The following is a 27,660-nucleotide window of genomic DNA, read 5'->3' on the forward strand; positions in this document are numbered from 1 at the left end:
ATATATCGCACATCGACAGTGGTAATAGCTGGTTAGAGCCAGCCACCTGTATTATACTGTCTATATTGCCGCGGAGACGGCTGCGCCCCGGGGGGACAGCGAGCTCTGCTAGTGGCGTACAGTCGCCACTGGCCTTCTCGACCGAACATCGCACACGAAAACAAAAAAATGCGTTTAAAATCAAAAAAAATTTTGGTATGAGGCGGATTTGTGGTTAGACGGACGTTAAGACTGATCCGGTGCGCGGCCGGTAACCGACCACGTAGTGCACAGTGGAGCAATTACTATGGTTTAATATATCGAAAGCTTGGTCATGATGAACACTAAAAACTGGCTTGTAAGCCAGAGGTCTGCGGTCCGGCTGGTCTGACGCCGTCTACTACGAGCGCCTCACACCGTTCGTTACGACTTCGATTGTATATATATATCGCACATCGACAGTGGTAATAGCTGGTTAGAGCCAGCCACCTGTATTATACTGTCTATATAGCCGCGGAGACGGCTGCGCCCGGGGGACAGCGAGCTCTGCTAGTGGCGTACAGTCGCCACTGGCCTTCCCGACCGAACATAGCACACCTATTCTTAATTCACACCCGAATCGACCACAACCCGAATAATTTTGTATTTTACAATCGTCATGCGATATTATATCATTTTGTATGTATTACTAATTGTGTCGAGTTTGACTATGTAGTTGGTTGTTTCATAATAATAATGATAATAGATTAACCATTTTACAATCGATCATAGGCAGTGGTGGACTGAGAAAAAAAAGCAGCCCGGGAAAATCATAATTTTAGAGGCTCTCAGTATACTAACGGCCTTTTTTATAATATGTATATATATTTTTTGTAAACACAATTAAGCTTTCAAATTTTAATAAATATTTTAATAAATTGATATAAGACGAAATAAAATAACTATTGTAAATTTGTTAGTTTGAGTATATCTATCAAGTAATTGTTATGACGTATGTAATTTAAGCTACAATCAATTTGATTTTAATAAGAAAGTTTATCATTTAAAAAATCACTTTTAGTTTTTAACATATTAATAATATCACCATTATCAATACTAAATAAAAACATTTTTTTCGACTGCCATGCCATCGTTATAAATGCGTCCAATTTTTCTTCACCCATTGAATTTCTCAGACGAGTTTTAATTATTTATAATATAGAGAAAATGATCTTTCGCATGCTACCTATATTAATAATTTCAATAGAAATTCAGGTCAGATCTTTAAAATAAAATACATACAAATTATTGGAACATTCTAACTGTGTATACTTACTTGAGTACATGGTAATGTCAAGGCTGGGCAAGTTAATAATTTTTTTTAACTCAGTTAAGTTAAGTTAATATGCATCAATAACAAAAAGTTAAAAGTTAAAAGTTAATTTAACTATAGGTGAACTCAGTTAAGTTAAAAGTTAATACACACTTTTTGTTAACTTTTTATTAAGTTAAAAAAAAGTTAATTTGTTTATACAACGCTTTACGCTAGCGTACTTAATTTTTTTCCAATCCAAAACTAAATTCTAGGATATAGTGTTTATATACAGTACTTCCATATAAGTTAGATTCGAATGATATAAATTTTTAACTTAAAACAATTTTCGATACATATTTTTTGACATGTAAACGAAATAGACTGAAATAGTGAAATATTATAAAATTAAAAACAAAATAAATTAACTACTTACTTCTTAAAATGAAAACTTAACTCGTTAATTTAACGTTAATTAAGAAAGAAATTTAGTAAGTTAACAGTTAAGTTAATGAAGAGACAAAAGTAACTAGTTAAGTTAAAAAGTTAAAATGAAATTAACTTTTTAACTCGTTAATGCCCAGCCTTGGGTAATGTCAATAAGTATTGATAGGCCACGGTCAAGCAATTATATGCATTACCTACTATATAAATGATATTTTAAAAGAACATCTGGGCTTTTATGTTTAATATTACATACTTGTTACTTATTAGATTTAGATAATATTTTAATTTATAATTTCACAATAATAATATTAATAAATATATTATATTTCATACGAGCAGCGGCCCACCGGGAAATTTCCGGGTATTCCGGTCATCCAGTCCCCGCCACTGATCATAGGTAAATTCGACAATTATTTTCTTGCAAATAAAACCCAATTAAATCATTAGTTGATTCTGATTAAACCAAATCCACAAATACTAAATCATTTCTTATACCTAATAATATATATATTATACTATAGCCGATCCCGTGCACTCCGTTACCCGTTAAATATGCACCAACTCTACATGGCTCAAACTTTGTTCAATTCGTTATTTAATATTCGGTATGGTGTTTAAAATGTATCCTAACTTTTCTGTTGCCTGGAATAAAAATTCTGATTTGCAGCAGTATGTTAACAGGTAGGCAATCTACCTGGCGGTAGATCGCGGACCCCGCGCTGTTTGCGCGTAACTTTATAATATTTAATTCTAAAGTATCAAAGTTATATCAAGTATGTCACTGAACTCCTCCTAAACGGCTGGACTAATATTATTGTGAATGCCGGGTCTGTCGACCGATATTTCTTCTTCGTCCACGAAGATGCGGCATTGTTGTATGTACGATAACTTATTATATTATGTGAGTATAATACACTCAATATTTACGTAATTGCAACACATAATATAATATCAAAACACAGCGTACAAAAAAATTAAATGCATTCAATGAATACACTGATTTCGAAAAAAATTCATTCAAATCGGTCCAGCCGTTTGGGAGGAGTTCAATCACAACACACGTACAGTAGAATTATATATAATTTGTAAAGATAGATGGATATAATTTACTGCTTGATTAGCATATAAAATAAATCCAAATATGGCCAATAGCAATATCAAATAAAGACAGGGTCTCAACAAAATTAGAAAATGTACAAAACTATTAACAACATCTACACAATATTAAAATTAAAAACATACAGTTGTTATAAATATTTATACTGAAACATCCCTGTACCCGGATAAAAAATATTGTTCAATTTTTTAAACCTTGGGAATTAATGATTAGGTCCAAGGTACATGCATACCAATTTGGAAAGAATGTAATTTTTTGGACCTTAATACTAATTTTTTGTCTGAATTGACTACACCATTAAATTCTACTCAATATTTAACATAAAACAACACTAGCCACTAACCCTAACAACTTTTTTTAAAAATAAAATTTTTTTTTTATAAATTCATCAGTGATTTTATTGTCTTAACTGTGGTAATATTACAATGTCGTAAAACTTGTGACTATAATTTCCTCCGTGAATTAATTCTTTACCGATTACGAAGGCAGAAATAAGCATAAGACCAAGGTATATGTGGTCCAAGGTACTGGAGGTACAAGGTATATGGAGTTGTTAATTTGTTACAGAAAATAAAATAGTTGATATAATTGGATACAATTAATTTAGACACATATTTTATATTTGGCCAAAAACACTCAAAAAAATGTGTTAAAATATGTGAAAATTACATTTAATGGAGTTTAAGACTAGGTAAATCCACTGACGTTATTAAATTTTAACTGACAATAATTTATAATAATTATGATTCTTTTGAATTTTAAAACTGACTATAATATTAAAATGTACCTCTACATGTAGTTTAAATTTTAAGAACTTATAATTTATTTTATAAATTTAAAACTGACTGGGGATATTCATTATTATTATTATTTTATAAATTATATTAAAATACTGACTAATTATCATTAAAATTAAAACTTAAATTATGTTACAATGTTACATGTTACAGTTAAAAAAAGAAAATTGCAAATAACTAACAAAGTACAATAACAGGAATTTTGGAAAATTTGAAATACATAATAAGAATTACAACTTTTAAATCTAAAAGATTGAAAATGATAATTCATTAGTTTTTTTAATATAAATTTATAAATAAGTAAATTTTACTTTTCAAAAAAGTTAAACTATAATTCGATGGTGGAAAGGAAAAAGGGCGTAAACGACGTTTTTGACAAAAATTGTTTTTTTTAATTAAAGCGTAAACGACATAATTCTGCATTTTTGGTTATTATAATTATTGATAATTTCTTAATATAATTCTTCATATAATTCTCAAAATAAATTTTGTTTTGTTCATTTTTAGATAAACAGAGTAAAATGAAATTATAATATTATTATTATTATGCTGGTTGTAACTACCAAAATTCAGGTTAATAACAAAAATAAGGGGTGATCGCCAAAAAGTATAATCGACATATTCCCAAAAATTTTGGGCGTAAGCACCAAACAAGTATATAAATTAACATAAAAGGTAAAAAAATAACAATTATTATTTTATTATGTTACCAACTTATTTCGAATATAATTATCTAAAAAAATTATTTAGGTGAAAATTCAATGAAATTATTTTAAACGGCTTTAAAATTTTAAAAAATCTAAAAAAACCTTTGATTTAATGAATATTTAAGTAAACCTAATTGAATCAGTGGTTTAAAATTGATAGAATAAATATTTGTTTCATCATAAGTTATAAAATATATGTGTGTGTTATTACTACAAATAGGACTACTATAAATGTTAATTAGATATAAATTGTGGTGGCCCATTAACGACTACTCAACTAAACACACAGAAGTCAATGTTACTTCTTGACAATGTTCCCGTGGACCAGATGTTGGATGTTACACTTGTTTACACTTCTATAGTATTCACAAATTCTTCAGATTTATCTGTTTCTCCATCAATCACATACAATAAACCATCTGATTCGACTACTCCTATATAAAAATGTTATTCAAATTCAATATTTTTTTACAGAGATAAATAATTACAAACAATAATTATTATAATATTCACCAGGTATGTATTGTTACGTACCCACGATAATTACAAACAATAATTATTATTATATTCACCAGGTATGTATTGTTACGTACCCACGTATTAAGTAGTCATATATTAACTATGTGTCACTTAGTGTATTATACAATCGAATGGCAACAACCGTAAATCAAACCATAATCAATTTAGATATCGTAGAAGCAAAAAGTAATATCAATGAACAAATAAACATATTGAATTTAGAATTTCAACAATTAAGTTTCGAAACCGACACAATTTGCGAAGTAATAATAGCCGCGCAAAGTGGTAGGTATAATACATTCGAGCGTAATATCCGATATGGAATTACGTACACAGTTAAAGGATATTTCAATAAACGTACCAAAAGGACAAAGCTTACCTACCGTTCGATCTAAATCAAATATCATTATACGAACTAAGTAAAATGTTGAAATTAAATATAATTTACATAAACAAAACATTAACATTCGAAATAATAATACCACTAATAAACTCAGTCGATTTAACATTATTTCACGTAATACCGTTACCGGTAGTAAAAAATGATCATTATATGCACATAATACCTGAATACGGGTACATAGCCATATCAAAAACACACGAATATTATTTAACATTATCATTTAGCCAGTTATTGATGTGTAAACAAATTAATGTAGAAACATTATGCCCGGAAACACAACCATTAAGACTAGGAGCCAGTGAACTTCCATGCGAGGTAGAATTATTCATTAAACCATCAGGCATACCTAGCACGTGCCCAATACATTATCTAGACATCACTCGCAGTATTGTAGTATTACTTATGATAATAAGTTAAAATATCAGAACGCTTGGATATATACGATAAAAACAACTGACAATGTAGCCATCTCGTGCGAGAATCGAGACCAGGCGATGAATATACAATTAAGCGGGATAGGTATACTAAGATTAAACGAAGACTGTAGGGGGTACACACCACAGTTAGTGTTAACACCGAATAGGCATTTAAACTCGACACATTATAAGGATTTTATATCAACCATAGGAATAACATCAAATTTTGACAATCCCCACTTCCATAAAAAAGAGAATAAGACGTAACGTCATAACTCACACGAATTCTGTGGTAAAGTTAACTGACCTAAGTCAATATTCTAAAGTCCATTGACGAAATAGAACAACTAATACAAGAAGAAAAGGATAAAAAGACCACAAAAGACACTACGAATTTCCATACTTATTTGTTTTATCTAATAATTATAATAATAATAGCGGGTATAATTATAAATAAATGCAAAAAGAAAATGAGTAATGACCGATCAGTAAATAGAGTTAGGCGACACTTAGTATCACTACGGACTGCTAGAGAAATGGACGAGTCACACGTTTATAAGTAGGATCACGTACATTCTTCACTTTTGCTTTTATGTTCGAATTATATTTCAATCCTGAACACGTACCAATAACGGTCAAACACCGTACAAAAATATGTAACGATACATAAGTATAAAGTAAATAGTAATATATATGTAGGCGTATAATTTTAATTAACGTCTTTAATTTTAGGGCTAAAATAATACTTAACGAATTTTTATTAGAATTAATATATAAGCACTCTCAAAATTTGATGGTTACTACCATTTCTAGTATTTCTTCATTGGTAATATTAATTAAACTTATACTTTACGTATATCATACCGATACATAACTCTAATAACTATATTCTATTAAATAATAATAAAGTAATAAAACAATCGTATTAATCAGGAGTGTCAATTCAATAATGTAGACTATACCTATAATTGGGAATCAGGGAGTACCTAAGTAAGATTCTACATACTTGAATGGACATACTCTAGTTAAGAAATAGATAACCTTTTAACTAACGATACAATCATTAAAACAAAAACCATATAAGACCAATAGAATATAGAACGGATATATAAATATGTAATAAATGTAATGTCAAATTTTATAATTTTAGGTAATAGCAAAAGTATTTACAAAATATATAAACATGTAATAGTTATAACAATTAAATTATATAAATATAACAGAATACGTATATTAACCACACATATATGACCACCATGTACTAACACTAGACTAAGAAGAAAATGTAAAACAAAAGAAACTATATACTTATATATATATAAAAAAAAAAATTTACTAATATCTAACAACTATTATATTACTAACTAAATGTATTACTATTTTATAACCAATTTATCACTATTTTATGTATCAATGTATTATAACCAATGTATCACTATTTTATGTATCAATGTATCATTATTGTAAAACTATTGTAATAACTACATACTATGGAAATGTTAAAGATGTATGTTTAAGCTTTTAAACATAAAGTCTTTTTTTTAGAAGGGAGGTGTTACGTACCCACGTATTAAGTAGTCATATATTAACTATGTACAGCGCGCCGCACATCTCTAATAATATTTGACACTATAACTAATAAGGCAATTAGTATAGTATAACATGCGGAGGTCGTTGCAAAAGCGTAGAGAAAACAATTAAACTATAGAAGGTGTCGTCACACGTATCTTTTCTGGAAAGCCAACACCCATACACAGGATACGAGTCGACCAGCATACCAAATACGAGACCCGAACTCTGTCTCATGACCGAGCTTAGCCACTACTACAACCACCCACTCCAAAGGACAATCATATATATAGAAGCCCAGGACAAGAGCTCTTCAGACGGTTAGGGACATTTAGAGTCAGGAGTAAATTAGAAGTAAATTAAACATTTAATTGGTGCTTATTTTATTATTTCCAATGGTTTTAAATGAAAATATCATTAAACACGAATTATGCATAAATCCAATTTTCGACTTACTCTAACTTGGGCAGTTTTGAAAATAGAAAAAAACTTTTTGTACAATAAACGTTTAAAAAAAAATACTCTACACGAATCTGCAGAAAAAAACTGAGGTTGCCATTAAAAAAAAAGTAAGTTGTATTGCGCATGCACGTACCGAGTGAGCTAAAAATTTGAAACTGGTATGAAAATATGTATTTAAGTGTTCCCTATCACCTCCCGAAAACCCTATTTCAATACAAGGTCACCCATCTGAGATATTCAGTGGTACCTAATATCGTGATCACACTGTATATCGACGTCGGTTGGGACGTAACAGTATCGAGAAATAAGTTAGCAATAAAAGACCATACTCCATCATTTGATGGACAAATTTGTGTATTGGCCTTAATGATGTTAAGAAATGTTGATCCATCACTATCCCTGATAGCATACATAACACCTTCCGAAACTTCTATATTAACATCTTTATGACTAGGTAGTTCATGTGTGGGATAATACCATTTGACAGACTTCAAATGCTTTGAAAGCCAAAACCTCTTATCTATTATATTAAATGTTTTATAAATTTAAATAAAAAAATTATATATTTATTTACTTCATGTAAACAATTATTGAGTATACCCACAGGCGAATCACTTCTATAGTCATACTAGCAACCAACTTTTGAACATTGACATCAAAAGCCTCTACACTGAATCGTATTTGGAATGGCGAAATACTGAACTGACTTCTGTAAAAGAAATTGTAAACCTTTTAATACAAAATCATTAACTAAATAATTAATATTTTTTTACAGAGATTAATTAAAAACAATAATTATTATAATATTCACCAGGTAGGTATATATAAGCAATATAATCCATCATAATTCTACAGGCCTCAATACTGTTAAGAAATGTTGATACATCACTAACACTGACAGCATACATAACACCTTCCAAAACTTCTATATTAACACCTTCACGAAATACAAACAGTTATTTAACTAGGTTATTCATGTGTGGGATCATAACGTTCGACAGACTTCAAATGTTTTGAAAAACATCCTATCTATAAAATTAAATGTTTTTACAAATTTATACAAAAATAAAATATTTATTTACCTCATATAAACGATTATTGAGCACCCCCACGCTGATCCGCTGATCACTTATTGAGTCATACTAGCTACCCATTTTTGAGCACTGACATCAAAAACCTCTACACCGAATCCTATTTGGAATAGTGAAATGCTGAACTGATTTCTGTAAAACAAATTATAGAGCTTTTAATACAAAATCATTAACTAAATAAATTATAAATAATTAATAAAACATATTAATTAATAATGAAGAAATATTTATAAAAATACATTTAGAATTATTTTTCAGAAGTGGCTTCTGAATCACGTTACTAACTATACATTGGTTGTTGATGCTAATAATAAAAAAAACCTTGAGAAGGTAACTATAATTAATTTAAATAATTTTGATAGAAGATTATAACAATTCAAATAATTATTTATACCTGTACATTTTCATTGGTGACCATAATTTTGCCAGTATAAATATATATAATTATCATCTAAAAATAGTAGTAAAACGGTGGGATCCAACTCATATTATCAAGACTTGAATTGTTGCTCTTCTCAAAACTGTTAAACACAGCTCGGAAATATGGACTATCTGCTACTAAAACATTTTTTTATGTCCTAATAACATTGATTCACTCTCAGTTACCAAAACAATTAAGCATGAATCCCCATTTCTAAAAACAAAAATAATATTATTATGTTACTAATATCTATTTTACAAGCAAATAAAATCACTTTCACCGTACTTACCTAGATTGTGAGTCTTCAAGTAGTCGTCTAACAGAGTGCTGGTGCATTGAGAATATAACATTTATTCATTTAGATCCATTGGTTTCTAAAAAATTAAAAATTAAAATTCATTACTTTTTTAACATTATAAATGTACAAATAAGTAAATTTTACTATTAAAAAAAAATTTACCTACATACCTTATGTATATTTAATAAAAACTTAATTTGGCATGAGAAATAAAATTATAAATGTTATTGATATAGTTTGTAGAAAGCCCTTGGGTATATGTAATAATTGTAAAATTAAATTTAAAAAAAAACGTTCTAACATATTAATTGAACACAAAATAATTCCAAAAATAATAAACTTAAGAATATAACCAAGTAAAAAATATTTACATAGAGTATCTTAATAATTGAGGATGTTAATTACTGACTAGGTAATGTTGAACAAAACAGCAATATTCACTTTCACGAGTTATACGCTTGATATACTTTGGAAATTTTGTAATAAAAGTACCTAACAAGTAAAAATTATATAAAATATTTCAATCCAATAGAACGAGATCTACAGGAAAAAAAATTGTATTATACCTACTTACATTGAACTATAGAAGTAAGTTTGACATGATTGAATTTGTTTTGGTTGACCACAGAGACCTAACCTATACTATAAAGTATAAAGCACTAACTGCTACAGTACTATAATAGTATAACTTATTATTTCTTAGGATCTGGACTAAATTAATTTGAGAAAAATCAAAACTTTTATAAAAAATAATTCACAAGCAAACAATGAATATTGATAACAATTGTACGATGTTATCACAAACGTAATGCTGCAGCCAATGAGAGCTCGCGTTATCAATGTACGGTCTGCGCCTTGTATGCCTACTACCGTAGGTAACTTTGTAAATTTTCAGTTGGGTGACATCTCTGTATTGTACCAAGTCGATAATTTTTATACGAATTGCCTGCAGACTATAATATTATTATACGAGACGCCTCCCCACCCGCCAAGTGCCATAAATATATGAAGAGTGTCTATAGTACTGGTCGCCACCCAATGGGCGCAGGATAATTATTAAATTCGGTCTTTATCATTTTCAAATTGTACCTACCTGTTCACAAGTCAGAACACTGACTTGTACCAGGCGCACCCGAGGAACGTATCGCGACACACCATGATAGACTGCAGCGGTTTCAGAACTGTGAGTTGCGACCAAAAAGTGAGCTGTGATTATATCTTTGGTGAGTCATATTATATTAATATTTTGTATTAGATTATATAAGATGTATTATAATATAATAGGTATGTAGGTATAGATTCAAATAAATATGATACAGTATTTTCCATATAACTAAATCTCATATTGATGTTCGAATTTAGATTTATCATTATATTGATCACGAACGATTACCGGTGACCAGGGCTGTGACGAAGCCAGGAATTTTGTATGGAGGGGGGCTAAGTCTCAAAAAAAAAAAAATACAAATAGGTACAATATACAAAATTTTAATCTTAATATAATAAAATCTAAATTTTAAGGCCAACACAGTCAATGGGTGAGGGGGGAGGGCTATAGCCAGTATAGCCTCCTTAGCCCCTCTGTCTACAGCACTGACCAGGGCCGTATACTTATAGTAGGTACTGTGCCTAGGGCCCACAAAAATGTGTGGCTTCGATTTTTTTGTAATATTTTACGTTTTTTATTATTATTATAAGTTATAGTGTGCACACGTTAACACAACAATAGTATAATAATGTGTACCCATATAAGAATTTACAGGAAAAAAATTATTAATATTACTTGTATATTTACACTCAACGTTCGTTTCGGAATTCGTAGTTCGTAATTACCTTTAGAAATCAGATTGGATAACCCGGATAAATCGATAAATAATGTCCCTCGCATACGACGTGCGACGGTGTACCTATAATATGATGAATGAAACCCGAATGAAGTGTCGCTAATCAACTGATAACAGATTTTATTACCGGCAGAATTCGGCCGGTTAAGTGCCGGTTAACTTTAACCGGACATCGTAAGAAAAGCCCTTAGGGCCAGTTGTACCGTCTATGATTAAAGTTAATCAGAGTTTAACCGGCCGAATTAGCACGGTTAAATATCTGTTATCAGCTGATTAAGCTTAATCGTAGTTTAACCGTAGACGGTACAACTGGCCCTTAGTGTTTAGAGTATTTTATATTTCTTATATGGTATAACATTATTTATCCCACCAATTTGATCGTAGATTATAATAATATTATGAAGCCTTTATGGTTAGGTTGACCGTATAGTCCGTAGGAATGGCGGACATTCCCCCCCCCCGGACATTTCCCCCCGGATGTTTACGGCGCAGTAGGACATTTCCCCCCCAATAAATTTTTGGATGCGGACATTTTCCCCCGTATTTTTTTATTTTTTTATTTTTAATTATTTACCTTCGAATATAAAATTACTATCTTTAACACATATTTTTTAGCTTTTGTTCATATTTATATTTTTTATTTTTGTAAAAACTGTACGTTAACTAAAAAGTCTTTAAACTTAATTTCAAAAAAAAATAATAAATAATATTTAAAACAAGTTAAGTAAAAATATAATTTTAAATAAAAGTAAAATAGTAGGTAGTATACTAATATTGAATTAGATGGTTAACATTGAAATCTAAAATTGTGTCCAAACCCCAGTCAATTATTAAGACTATTAAGATAACATTCTATACAATCTTACATCGTTATGAGGATTGAGTCAATATTTTATATCAAAACTGTTCAAAGCAGTTTAGTAGTGGTTTAGTGGTTATAGTGGTTAAATATATGTTTTAAAATAAAAATTATTGTTATAGGTACATTTTTGTTCTGTGATCATGGATAAATACAAATTAAGATTAGAGACTTTTTAGTTAAAGATAATAATTTTATATTCGAAGGTAAATAATAGAAAAAAAAACAAAAAAAAAACTGGGGGAAAATGTCCGCATCCAAAAACTTATCGGGGGAAAATGTCCTACTACGCCGAAAACAGCCGGGGGGGATATGTCCGGATACGAGTCCGTAGACCGTACTCCGTATATAATCTTCAATCCAGAATAGTTGACTTTACGCGGAATAATATCTAAACAGGTATTTTAAAATTTAAATCTATATTTTACGTTAAATAATATATTAATTAATAACATCGTGTGTAATATTATTGGTAAATTTAATCAATTGTTTTTTATGATTTATAATCATTAGTTTCGAATTTACAATGATCAATTAAGAATTAAAAATTGAATAAAAATAATGAACTAAAAAAAAATGTTTAAATATTTAATTACACCTAGGGCCCACGATAGTGTTAATCCGGGCCTGCCAGTGACGTGTCACCATTACGCTGTTTAACTTAAAAATAGGTATAGCAAAAATAGTGATTATCAATGAAATAAAAAAAATATCATTATTATGTCATCATGGGTCCCCAAAATTTGAATATTTCCAAACAGCGTCGTAGGTACCATGAAAAGTTTAGGAACCTCTACCATAATGTAACTCCGATATAGTCATTGGCCGATAGTTCGTTATAAGTGAAAATGGTTTCTATTTTACAGGGTACATAAACTTGAATAAAAATTAAAAGGTGGGTAAGTGGATGTTGCTCTGCTGTACAGTAGGTTACAAGTGGGTCACTGTAATGGATGGTGTTATGAGTTATGTAATAATAATGATGCGCTTAATATGATAGCATGCGTTTATTATAACGAACATTTTACAACTGCCCGCGTGTGCGTCTCATTAACGTCTTATTAGTGCGCTGGACAATCCCCACCGCACCTTACTAAGATAGCTGTTATAACAATATAACATTTACTTATATAATAATTATAATACTATTAATACTGGTTATGATTACAATAACCACCATGGGTATCGGTATACAACAGATGGTGTTGTAATTTTTTGATATTTCAGTTTCATATATCCCCGAATAATATTTTTAAATTACAACAAAAACCAAAATCGTTAATATTGATTTTAATATGTAATTTCGTCCAAATTTGAATTTAAAATGTCTGTAAAAAATAACTATGTTAATGTATATTTTAGATTTTTTGATTAGAGTATAAACTATTTATGAGAATCTTTGTTTTAAATTTTAGTTATAAAAACTGAACATTTTATAATTTTTTAATTACAGTGATTGACAATTTTCGAGAATTTGATAAATTTTGTCGAAATTTGAACTTTTAAATGGTTATAAAATAAAATTGTGCCTATGTGTTTTTAATATTTTTCAACTGCTATTAGAACGATATATCAGGAGCCTTATATTAAATTTTCACGCTTTTTTACCCAACAAATAAAATTGTATTGATATTTATAGAAAAAAAATTAAAAAAATTGAAAACTGAAAATGTTCGTAAACAGCTCAAAAAGAGTCAAAATATTAAAAAAATTGTATGGTGTATAGAAAATGCTAATATAAACATTCAGTGAAATTTTCAAGTACCTACAGTCATTCGTTTTTTAATTACAATAAAATAAGAAAATTGTTACATTAGAAATCGAGTGAATATCAAATGTTGTAAAAATATAAATTTCAGACGCTCATAAAAATTTAATTTAAGTTTCTTGTAGACATTTTTTTTTTTTTTGATAAAGGTAGACAAACTTATGAGTAATCTTATTACATTTTAAAATCTTAAATTTAAAAAGAAAAATTTTTATGAATTTTTAACTCAAAATAATTTGCTAATTTTTGTGATTTTGTCAACATTTGAACTTTATTAAATGCTTATAAATAAAAACTGTGACTAAGGATTTTTAATTATTTTCATCTGCCTTTGAAACCAATAACCTAGGAGCCTTCTATTAAATTTTCAAGCTTTTTTACTCAACAGATAATTTTATTGATATTTATAGAAAAAAAAACTAAAAAAAATGGAAATTGACAATGTCCGTAAACAGCTCAAAATAAGTCAAAATATTTGGAAAATGTAATGGTGTATAGGAAATGCAATTATAAACATTCAGTCAAAATTTCATGTCCCTACGGTCATTTGTTTTAGAGTTACACCAAAAACCAAATTCGATTTTCTCGAAAACAGATTTTACGTAAAAATTCCCGTTTTTCCTTAATTTTTTTTTGTTTTTCACGTCGCTTTTGAAAGCTACTGAGAAATTTTTACTTTTGACCCCCCAAAGTACCAACTAGATTCACTTTCATATCAGAAAAGTTATTGTTGAAGAAAATCCAAGCACTTTTACTGTCCTAAAAGGTGATGACAGACACAAAAATAAAAAAGTAAAAAATAAAAAGGTGGATAAGTGGATGTCGCTCTGCTGTACAGTAGGTTACAAGTGGGTCACTGTAATGGATGGTGTTAAATTTGAATTCAATGATATAATATCATTGTATAAGAAAAACGATTCTGAGCGAAAACGGTCAGTCAGTCTATGATTTTACCAAGTATATTTGATGATATTATTGTGAATAAAGTAATTTATATATAACCTATTTACGTGGAGCCTTGTTTTAAATTTTCAATCTTTAGCCATAAAAGTTAAACATTTTATACATTTTTAACCACAAAATAATTAATAAATTATAAATTTGATAAATGTTGTCAAAATTTGAACTTTAAATGCTTATAAAAAAAAATTGTGCCTATGTATTTTTAATATTTGTCAACTGCTATTAGAACGATATATTAGGAGCCTTATATTAAATTTTCACGCTTTTTTACCCAACAAATAGAATTTTATTGATATTTATAGAAAAAAAAACTAAAAAAATTTAAAACTGACAATGTCCGTAAACAGTTTAAAAAAAGTCAAAATATTTTATAAATTTTATGGTATATAGAAAATGCTAATATAAACATTCAGTGAAATTTTCATGTATCTACAGTCATTCGTTTTTTAATTATAATAAAATAAGAAAATTGTTACATGAGAAATCGAGTGAATATCAAATGTTGTAAAAATATAAACTTCAGACGCTCATAAAAATTTAATTTAAGTTTCTTGTAGACATTTTTTTTTTGATAAAGGTAGACAAACTTATGAGTAATCTTATATTACATTTGCATATCTTAGATTTAAAAAGAAAAATTTTTATGAATTCTCAACTCAAAATAATTTGCTAATTTTTGTGATTTTTCCGTATTTTGTCAAAATTTGAACTTTAAATGCATATAAATAAAAACTGTGACTAAGGATTTTTATTTTTTTTATTTTTTTTCATCTGATTTTGAAACAATAACCCAGGAGCCTTCTATTAAATTTTCAAGCTTTTTTACTTAACAGATAAAATTTTATTGATATTTATAGAAAAAAAAAACTAAAAAAATTGAAAACTGACAATGCCCGTAAACAGCTCAAAAAGAGTCAAAATATTTGGAAAATTTTATGGTGTGTAGAAAATGCTTATATAAATATTCAGTCAAAATTTCATGTCCCTACGGTCATTTGTTTTAGAGTTACACCAAAAACCAAAATCGATTTTCTCGAAAACAGATTTTGCGTAAAAATTCCCGTTTTTCCTTAATTTTTCTTTTGTTTTTCACGTCGCTTTTGAAAACTACTGGGAAATTTTTACTTTTGACCCACCAAAGTACCAACTAGATTCACTTTCCTATCAGAAAAGTTACTATTGAAGAAAATCCAAGCACTTTTACTGTCCTAAAAGGTGATGACAGACACAAAAATAAAAAAAAAAATAAAAAAAAAAACACACATCATTGTAAAATCAATACATTCATCGCTTCGCTCAGAATCTAAAATATATTTTAGTATTGTGGTACAACGGGTACCTGTTATAGTACTAAAAATCAGAAATTGTATACTATTTTAACTACAAATGTTGTGCTTCAAATAATGTTTATAAAAAAAGCGAGCATAGACACCTATATGTACCTATCTTTAGTATTTTTAAATAGCTATAATAACAACTTAATAATATGCTGACAGTCTCTATTAGTAATTGTTTACATTTTGATTAGAAGTTAAAATTTAAAACTGTATTTTCATAATGAATTATGAATGTTTGAGTGAAAGCATATTACAATAAACATAACATATCGCACCAAATATTTTATAATATTTTTTTCCACAAGAGTAAAATAGAAACCATCTGCGCATCAACTCGTTATAGTACTACACTAATTATATAGACTATTATAGAAAGAAATATTGTTAACGGCCTCTCTAGTTTTTATACTACTTACTCTGACAAAATAGATAGGTAGGTATGTCAGTAACTTTGTGATACATACTAACATACCAGATGTTCCACCTCTCTTCGCCCACTCATAATCGTAGTTCTTAGCTTCTCATTGGTCACGTATTTTATATATACGTTTTTTCTTTTAATAAGTGTACCGTATACCTGTTTCGGGATTTCTTAATTTCTATCATAGTTTGAATCCGTGCCAAAAGAATATTTTTTTTTATGGTTTGAAATGAATTAAACACTAAAAAGTAAAATATTATATTATTGCTAACTGCTAAGTAAATTTTTGTCAGTTTGTAAATTTTCGTTTTTGTCATTTTGTCGTGGTCTAGGCTACATACTACAGGCTTGCACGATCACAATATTCTCAACTACGCGACTGTTCGAAAGCAAACGAGAAGACGTGACAAGCCGACAACCGGTGATATTATAGTCTCTACAACTTAAGGGGGACGGGTTACTCTTGATCTCTCAAGTATATTCTACCGATCGTCGCCCGTGTCGCTGACCGTTACCGCCGCCCACCCCTTTTTTCATAATTTATCCATCACTATTACTCGCATTATTATTGTGCTTAGGTATGTAATATTGATAAAATGCATTTTGTGTGCATTCGTTAATATTTATATAACCTATATTTTTTTATGCGTCAACGTAAGTCGTAACCATCTGTTAAATCGAACGTAATTTGACCGAACGTTATTCAACCTAAATTCTTGTTCATGACTGGACCGTGCATTATTATTATTAATATTGTTAAACCTTCCACTCGTGCGATAGTGTTCCGCGGTAAGTGTTTAAGCCACCATATTGTCACTTCCGAACCCAGATCGGTCCGGGACACCCAGCCGTTGTCCAACAGGTATCTGTATGATAATTTAACTTTAAATGCATATATAAAAAAATTGTGCCAATGTATTTTTGATATTTAACGTGATTTGCTGAGCGTAATATTTGCTTTGTTACGCTGTAAGACAGAGATAACAATTAACGTCGGTGTAACGTCCTCCTAACAATAATAATTATTACTGTCTAGATTGTGTGTGGCATGAATTCTCATTTGAAAAGTTCAGTTTATTCGATTTTGCAGTTGTGTTATTACGTATGCGTGTTCGAATTTGATTATTAGTTTAAAATCGAAAATCAATTTGTTTTGTACTTATTATTAATATAATAAACAGTATAACCGAAAAAAGCTCTCAAATTATTTAAAAACTGATTACATTTTAAATTGATACGTCATGTTAAGTTATAAATATATTATGAATATAATTATAAACACAATACACATACACATACAGCATATTATTTGGTACTATTTTATAAACATAAATTGAAAAAATTATTATTAAAAATTAGTGGCAGGTAATTGTTTACATGTATATGTAAGGAAAGTATGAAAATGTGTAAACCTCCCCCCTCCTCAAATAAAAATGATTGTTATTGCAGGTATTATTCTCCTATAAATATGAATGCGATAACTTGGAAAGGCATTCACATATATTTTCAGTGGCCTTACGTTTCAAGTTATTGCTCACTATTTGACGTTACATTTTATTTTATTCGTCTGTATCGTGGTTATGTTGTACACGAGTTCTTTCACGAGAATTAATATTTACAACAAAATAAAAGTACCTAGTGTATAGAAATCAATGATTATCTATTATTGTAGTAGATTACAACAATTATTACTTGCATCACGCGTCTCATAACTGTATAATAACATAATATATATAACCACTCATTTCTCAATTCCCTCGTACCCCACGCCCGAAGAACGAGATGTCGACTGATATTTATTTTTTTAACTATATTTGGGTGTTTAGTACGTTTGATATAATGACCAGCTCAAGCAAGTGGCCTGCAACTATAATAATTAAATAAACAATAACTTTATAATTTTAATGGGTAGTAATCGGTATAACAAAAAAATAAATATTTTGACAAATATAATATAGGTATTATATCATACTAACTAGGTACTAAGTTACTTTATTCATATCATGTAATAACCAAGTTGCGACCGAGTATTTAAAAATGCGAGAATTGACTACATATCTACTTTTTAATATTAGGGTTAGGTATCAGTTGTAACTACTAACTTTAGTTACTACGCTCTCGCACGACCCAACATACAACGTAGCTGTGAATCCAGCTTAAGAGTGAAAGTACCTATATTCTAAAGATAGATATCATAATGTGATAACCTAATTTAACATATTTTTATACGGCCCTTAGATCAAATAGAAGTGAAGCCATAAGAACAACGTAGTGTGCAAACATACACAATTATCAATTGAGACAAAGCGAGTGTTATTTTTGCACTTGCGTTATTACACTATTTCAGTGGCGCGAAGATAAAAAAAAAAATGTTAGAGATAGCCGCGATAATAGTTCCAAAAGTTACAAGGAAAATGTCCTTCCTGGCCATTTTGTATGCCACCATTTTGTACTTTTACCAAGACGATGTAGCAGATGAAACGGCATCAGGGATCATAGACCTGCCTGGGGATTCCATACTCAGCAAATATGATTTCGTTATTGTCGGCGGTGGATCAGCAGGTAAAAATAATACATATTATATCGTAATCTTATAAAATTATAATAATATAATACATGCATTGTATACTATCGTAATATTTTTTATCACGATATCGTGTCGATAAATTCTTCAAAGTTAAATACCCACATTTAATATGAAATAAAAATACAACAATTACTCAGGTGCGGTGCTGGCAAATAGACTGACTGAAGTCGGACATTGGAGTGTACTACTAATAGAAGCTGGTGGCCATGAAACTGTATTATCGGGAGTGCCTTTGTTGGCTTCCCACCATCAACTATCCGAGATTGATTGGAAATATAAAACTGAATCTCAAGATACAGCGTGTTTGGGTGAGTAATACTTGAGTACCTACCTACTATAAAGAAATATAGACGGACATTTATGAACTGAATATATAATTAATTTCTTAATGTCATATAATATCACAGTTATACAATAATGTGGTGTTATTTAAATGTTGTACTATTTTGATAAACAGTGATCCAAAAGTTTTGCAAAGCTCTCCTATAGTTTGAAAATGACACAAGTGTTACAATTATTAAGTTTTCCAATACCTATAAATTAGTTTCCTAAAATATGAAATGTACCTACAGCGAATCAGGTTTTAAATTTTATAAATTGCATTTTAATTATTTTGTCCTAAGTACCTATAATCATAAAAAAAAACATAGTTTTAGAAATGTTAACTTTGCAATAAATATACATTTCACATAATGTATCCATAATTCATACAAGATATAGTATAAACATGATAAAGTAGGTAGGTAAATGTAATATACATACATACATACATACATAGGAACATTAATATTTAATATTTTATTTTTCAGCTATGAATGAAGAAAGGTGTAGATGGTCTCGGGGCAAAGTCTTAGGAGGATCCAGCGTATTAAACAATATGTTGTATGCGCGTGGAAACCCAATTGACTTTGAAAACTGGTTGGAGCAAAATAATTCAGGTTGGGGGTACAATGACGTGCTCCGATATTTTAAAAAATCGGAGGACAACAAAGACTTGTCCTTGGCGCGTACTCCATACCATTCGGCTGGCGGCTATCTGACGGTGTCGGAAGCGCCGGCCAGTACTCCATTAGCCGAAGCGTTCATGGCGGCCGGACAAGAAATGGGCTACGATGTACACGATATTAATGGCCAACGTCAAATGGGTTTTATGGTACCGCAAGGCACCATCAGAAATGGTTCGAGGTGCAGTACGGCGATGGCATTTTTGAGACCAGCCAGGCTGCGAAGAAACCTGCACGTGACCCTCAACACGCTTGTCACACGAATTGACATCAATCCTGTAACAAAAATCACGACCGGTGTCGAACTGATAAAAAATAACACAAGGTATTACGTTCGGGTGGAAAAAGAAGTGTTGCTGTCAGCGGGCCCTATCAATTCTCCGCAGCTACTTATGCTCTCCGGCATAGGCCCTGAAAGTCATCTGGCAGAAATGGGTATACACATTATTTCCGGTTTAGATGTAGGAAAAAATCTTCAAGACCACATAGGATTTGGTGGACTAACGTTTTTAACCAACCGAGAGGTGATTAATAAAAAATAATAAAAAGTTATTTTATTTTTATTTTATGAAACTATTGTAATGACTAATGACAGACCCACTGCAGTGAATTATTATATAACTACATGTTCTTTCGTTTGTTGTACAGGTGTCACTAACGCATAACAGAACGGAAAACGTCGATACGGCATTCAGCTATGCTGTAGAACGCAAAGGGCTATTAACGATAATGGGCGGTGTTGAAGGAATGGCGTTCATTAATTCAAAACACGGCAATCTAACAAAAGAGCAACCAGACATCGTCTTGAACTTAGTGTCTGGTTCCACCATGACTGGTCTTGGTGGATTTAAAACTTGGAAAGCTCACGGGCTAAAAGAAAATTTTTATGATTCGATGTATAAATCGATTCTTCACAAAGACGTTTGGTCCGCTATACCTGTAAGTAAGATGTATTAAAAAAAAATATGAAAAATATACATATATATATATAATATATCGAAATTAAATTTCATAGAGTATATCGTAGTCGACACAATAACTAATATGGCTTATACTTTATAGGTTACTTTACATGTGCTTAATCACAACTTAATAAAATATTCCTTATATTTAAATATTTTATATATCGATAATTATTTATAGTTTATTCTATGTACTTAGGTATCTTAGGAATTTTTGATTTTTATTAAATGTTTCACGTAGAAATTGAACACGGATTATTCATTGCACAGATTGTTTTTCATATTTATTTGTACTTGGTGTGCTGTTTGAGAAATATAATTTTTTTAAGTAAATTAATTTTGATTATTTTCTTTAGATATTTAAAAAATAAAATAATAATTTCACAGACCTATATTATAGCTGAAAATATGTTCACTTTATTATAATTTTTGTCTAAATACGAACTGAGAATATTCAGAGTCCATTAGGCAACAATAGTAGGTACATACTGAACCCCGACCCACCCCCATCCGTCGCCAAGCCCTGTGGAGATAATCAACATTTAATTATTGTTTATCTGCAGATATTGTTGAAGCCCAAGAGCCGAGGCGAAATACTGTTGAAGAGTAACGACCCGTTTGAATATCCCAAAATCTTGCCCAACTACCTGACGGCAAAAGAGGACGTGGACACGCTAGTCAGGGGCATTAAGTTTGTGTTGGATATGGCCAAGACCGACTCTCTCCGCGAGTTCGACAGTCGTCTTCATGACGTACCGTTCCCCGTTTGTAGTGCAGTGCCGAGGCACTCAGACGACTTCTGGGAATGCATGGTCCGACACTACACCGTGTCCTTAAACAACCAGGCGGGTACCGCAAAGATGGGTCCTAAGTGTGACAAGACCGCCGTGGTGAACCCACAGCTCGAGGTGTACGGCGTCTCCAGGCTCCGGGTGGTGGACGCGTCCGTCATGCCAACGCTGGTCTCCGCCAACAGCAACGCCGCCGTCATAATGATCGCTGAGAAGGCCGCGGATATGATCAAGGCTAAATGGCGTAATTAGCACCTGATCCGTTTTTATGATAATATGGTCTCAGCGAAAGCCAAAATAATATACGAACTATTAATTTTTTAACATTAATTTTTTTTTTAAACTTATATAATAATATTATCATTATAATTTGTCGAACATGTCAGCCCACCGTTTGGCTCTGGCCCACACACAAATACGAGATAACACGTATTCACTCAATATATTTTTCTTGAACTTCATGAGTGATCTTAGAGTACAATTTCCCATTACAAAACTTATTGAGAATAATATTTTTTTTGATTTTCCTTAATATTGTTGTCTCTAAACAACTTAAATTTATTGTATAAACATTTTTTTCATTTTTAAGTCAAATACAAATAAAATATAAAACTCATAATAACATGTCAAATATATTCCATAATAATTTTTGCAACTGGTGATTTATCTCTAAGATTATTTAAAAACCATAAAAAATGATTTTAAATGAATGCGTTGTATCTATGTTGTGAGTATGAAAACAAATATTGTACTGTAATCCTTTTAATATTACAAAAACAATTTCTTTCTTTCTTATTTTAATTAGAAATCATTTTACTTTTATTATAATTTAAGTTTATAAAATATAGAGCAAGTTCAATAAGTATAATATGTATTTTTTTTTAATTTTAATTTTTTCCAAAACGTTTTTACTGTAATAATTAGATAAAAATATATGAACATTATACCTAATTATTAAAACAATTTATATCTTCTTCCTTTATTTGAAATGCTTGTGCAGTTGTGTTGGTAGAATATAAAGAGTTAAATTTAATATTTAATACATGATAAGATTATACACTAACACAAAATCAAATCAAAACTTACTTTAAAATAGAATACTTAACATTGAAAAAGTAATTACAAGAAAACTAATTATATTGTTACAAATTGTTTGATTGTTATTCATATGACATTTTGTACCTATTCGATTAAAGGTAAATTTTTTAATCTTGTAATGGCAACAGCCAAAAGTGATTTTTTTTTTATAACTTGTAATTTTAAGATTAAGATTTCTAGTTGTATAAATTATTTTTTTTTATATGTATTTTATTATGTTTGAGATAATTATGACCTAAATAATCTATACATTTTTTAACAAAAGATTTTTTGGAATAAATAATGTGTACAAAAAATATATACTTACATAATTTTGTAGTTAAAAATTAAAAAAATATTCAATTTTTATAACTAAGGTTTCAAAATAGAATACAATGTCCTTCATAACTGTTAATTACTTAAACCGAAAAATTTAAATGTATAATATACTTAGGTATGAAACATTCTTTTTATAGACATGAGTGTTTAAAATTTGGTCTAAATTAAATATTTAAACTAAAAATTAATTCTAACTATTTTATTTCTAAATAAGTAATAGTAAAATAAATTACTTTAATAGCAATGTAAATATATCATAAAACATCATTTTTTTCAGTAATATTAATATATGCTGACAGACTGTATTTGCTCAGGATAGTTTTTGGTATTGGGCAATGGTAATCAATACGTGCAAGATATTCATTATTTATAAAATACTAATGTTTTGGAAAACTATAAAATGTTCAAAATATTTTAAATTGTTTTGAGCTGATTACGGGACATTTTCAGTTTCTAATTTGTTTAGTCTTATTTTTATAAATGTCGATTAAATTTTATTCATTAAGTCAAAGACCTTGAAAATGTATACAAGGCTCTTAATATTTTGTTACAATGGCAATCTATCAAAAGAGCAACCAGACATCGTGTTGAACTTAGTGTCTTGTTCCACCATGACTGGTCTTCAGAGGCGTAATTAAGGGGGGGATGAGGGGGATAGATCCCCCTCCAGAGCCTTCATAATATTATATATTATATTATATACTCACCAATGTACTTGAAAATTTAATATTTTGTGTGTAAAAAAATGTATATCCTCCCCTCCAGGACAAATTCCTAATTACGCCACTGCTGGTCTTGGTGGATTTAAAACTTGGAAATCTCACGGGCTAAAAGAAAATTTTTATGATTCGATGTATAAATCGATTCTTCACAAAGACGTTTGGTCCGCTATACCTGTAAGTAAGATGTATTAAAAAAATATGAAAAATAAATATGTATAATTAATATATAATATAACAGAATTAAATTTCATAGAGTATATCGTAGTCGACACAATAACTAATATGGCTTATACTTTATAGGTAGGTACAGATATGTGCTTAATCAAAACTAAATAAAATATTCCTTATATTTAAATATTTTATATATCGATAATTTATAGTTTATTCTACGCACTTAGGTATCTTAGGAATTTTTGATTTGTATTAAATGTTTCACGTAGAAATTGAACTGGGATTATTCATTGCACAGATTGTTTTTCAAATTTATTTGTACTTGGTGCGCTGTTCGAGAAATATAATTTTTTTAAGTAAATTAATTTTGATTATTTTCTTTGGATATTTAAAAAATAAAATAATAATTTCGAACACTAATCACTGATCAATACGTGCAAGACATTCATTATTTATAAAACTACTAATTTTTGGAAAACCATAAAATTTTCAAAATATTTTGAATTGTTTTGAGCTGATTACGGGACATTTTCAGTTTCTAATTTGTTTAGTCTAATTTTTATAAATGTCGATTAAATTGTATTCATTAAGTCAATTAAGAGCTTGAAAATTTATCCAAGGCTCTTAATATTTTGTTACAATAATGGCAATTAAAAAATATTAAAAATACAGTCAAAATTTTTTTAAATAAGCGTTTAAAGTTTGAATGTTTACAAAATAGGTACTTAAAAATTACGAATATGTCAAATTATTTTGAGTTAGAAATTTATAAAATTTTTCCTTTTTAAATCTAATATTTGAAAATTTAATACAAGATTCTTCTTGTATTTTATACATTTACCTTTATTTTATCATTTTCTATACTTGATAATATTTTCATAACATATTGACTTGTTTTTAGTCATATATAGATATTTAAAATTTAAATTTTTTTAGATTTTTATTCTTGTATACCTAGTAAGTTATATGTCAATACAATACTATTAATTGGGTCAAAAAGCTTGAAAATGTAATACAAAGTTCTTCATAAGTTGATATAATAAGAGTAAAATGTTAAAAATACATATGTACGATTTTTTTTATTGGCATTTAAAGTTAAAATGTTTACGAAATTCATCACAATCTCGACATTTTGCAAATTATTTTGTAGTCAGATATTCATAGGTACAAAATTTTCTTTGTATACCTTAGATATGACAATTTAATACAAGGTTCCTCATAAGTAGTTATAATAGCAGTTTAGATACAATAAAGATCCATAGCTACGATTTGTTATAAGTATTTAAAGTTCAAATTTTGCAAAAATGTATCAAATTGAAAATGTACAAATTATTTAGTAGTTAAACATTTTTAAAATTTTCAACTTTTATAAATATTAACGTTAATGACATATATTATGCCTATGTATGAATGCGTAATTTTAAAGCGATGAAATGTATAATGGACTATTATGGTTTAAAATAATGCATAATATATTTTTCAAAAAAAACGTAAAAACCGAGGTTAATCCTATACCTACTATACTGGTAAAATTAGCAACCAACAGTGCAACTGTCGTTGGCTATTATTTTGGTATTTAATCTTTTCGGACATTTTATTTTCGTGTGGACGAGTGAGTTTGTAGTGAGTTTTGTCAAATTATTCTAATGTTCAAGATGAAAACTTTGTGCATATTTTGTAACTTGTGTAGTTGTGTATGCCTATGCTTACCCACTGCTTGTGGTTCTGAAACTGAATGTGAAAAAAAGAACGGTTTCACCGCGTCGTGGCAAAAAAATCCAATGATAATCCATCTTAGCATCATGAATTATGATTTGAAAGTGAAATCATTTTAAAATATTAAAAATATTATTATGGTTATTACGATGATTAGGTTCATAATAAAAATTATACGATAGCCTAGGTACTCAATTTTATTACTTAATAAAACTCTATAGTACCTAACCTAGTTTGACAGTACCTATTTAATATGTTCTATTTTCTTCATATCATGGTATTATGGTTTAATAAAATGTTAACAAAATACAAGCAGTATTTGGGGGGGGGGGGGAGGGGAGGCGAATAATATTATATGGTTTTGATTTTCATAATCCCACTACTTACCAAAATTATTTTTCCTAAAATGTTGATTGGTTACGACTTAAAATGATGTAAAAGAAATATTTTCAAAAACGTCATCGTATAATTATTTTTAGTGATTTATTTTTAGATTTCTTACACCTCCACGGACGACATGACGCCCCGCCACTACACTGTATGTATCATTCCCGCCATTGCCACACAATTTATTGAATTATAGTCTATTGATAAATGATAATGCTCGCGGTTTCGCAGCGTTCGACTTTCCGTACTCACGCGAATGAGCGTCTGCCGCGAAATCCGGTGAAGTTATAAACGCGCGGCCCGCCGTTTATACCGTGGTAAGCTGCAGCTGACCGAGTCGATGGTATCATACCGGTCTTGCAGCGTCGACTTTTCGGACTTGCGCGTCTGCCGCGAAATCCGGTGAAGTTCTAAGCGCGCGGCCCGCCGTTTATACCGTGGTAAGCTGCAGCTGACAGAGTCGATGGTATCATACCGGTCTTGCAGCGTCGACTTTTCGGACTTGCGCGTCTGCCGCGAAATCCGGTGAAGTTATAAACGCGCGGCCCGCCGTTTATACCGTGGTAAGCTGCAGCTGACCGAGTCGATGGTATCGCACCGGTCTTGCAGCGTCGACTTTTCGGACTTGCGCGTCTGCCGCGAAATCCGGTGAAGTTCTAAGCGCGCAGCCCGCCGTTTATACCGTGGTAAGCTGCAGCTGACCGAGTCGATGGTATCATACCGGTATTTGCGAGATTTTCTACGAACGTAAATGGTCGGTCTTTGGGCCGTTTTTCGATCAAACCGTTTTCACCCTAGAGCACCACATTTTTCGTGTTTTTTATACTTTTTCATTCGTTGAGTCGTACATTTGATATCATATTATGTACCAAATGGTAAATCACGTGAATTCACATACCTAACCAAACGTAACAGTGAAGTTGAAATATTTCAAGTTTTTCCACGCGTGGTAACTGAATGTCTGATGTGCCTGATATAAATAATTATGAAAATAAATAATATCTATTTGGTAAACTGAAAAAGTGAAATTTTTACTGTGAAAACCCTGCAAACCGGAACACCTTGAACTATCTATGAAGTCAATCATAATATTATAATATAATGTTTAAAAATGTTATCATATTTAACTATATTATAAACATTACGAGTAGGTACGTATTTACCTATATATTAATGTATTATTATAGTGGTCGTT

General features: G+C 29.9%; 1 protein-coding gene and 1 long non-coding RNA gene across 4 annotated transcripts; one reads left to right on the top strand and one right to left on the bottom strand.

Annotated features, from left to right (window-relative positions):
* Positions 1 to 4,041: 4,041 nt before the first annotated feature.
* LOC132934790 (uncharacterized) lies at positions 4,042 to 10,316 on the bottom strand. Of its 3 annotated transcripts, none has more exons than XR_009663081.1 (8): positions 10,092 to 10,316; positions 9,889 to 10,009; positions 9,509 to 9,593; positions 9,193 to 9,432; positions 8,790 to 8,930; positions 8,519 to 8,644; positions 8,282 to 8,416; positions 4,042 to 4,772 (listed from the first exon to the last, which is right to left on the bottom strand). It is a non-coding gene; the product is annotated as an uncharacterized LOC132934790 (long non-coding RNA). The 3 variants fall into 3 exon arrangements; XR_009663079.1 differs by having other exon boundaries at positions 8,519 to 8,736; XR_009663080.1 differs by having other exon boundaries at positions 8,519 to 8,736; positions 10,088 to 10,316.
* Positions 10,317 to 10,617: 301 nt separating this feature from the next.
* On the top strand, positions 10,618 to 23,005 carry LOC132934789 (glucose dehydrogenase [FAD, quinone]-like). The gene is made up of 6 exons (XM_061001147.1): positions 10,618 to 10,740; positions 18,948 to 19,271; positions 19,434 to 19,604; positions 20,106 to 20,824; positions 20,949 to 21,239; positions 21,826 to 23,005. Exons 2-6 carry the CDS (start codon positions 19,079 to 19,081, stop codon positions 22,303 to 22,305), a joined length of 1,854 nt encoding a protein of 617 aa, XP_060857130.1. The 5' UTR covers positions 10,618 to 10,740; positions 18,948 to 19,078; the 3' UTR covers positions 22,306 to 23,005.
* Positions 23,006 to 27,660: the final 4,655 nt, after the last annotated feature.

This window comes from Metopolophium dirhodum, chromosome 1, assembly GCF_019925205.1.
Source record: "Metopolophium dirhodum isolate CAU chromosome 1, ASM1992520v1, whole genome shotgun sequence".
NCBI classification, from domain to species: Eukaryota; Metazoa; Arthropoda; class Insecta; order Hemiptera; family Aphididae; genus Metopolophium; species Metopolophium dirhodum.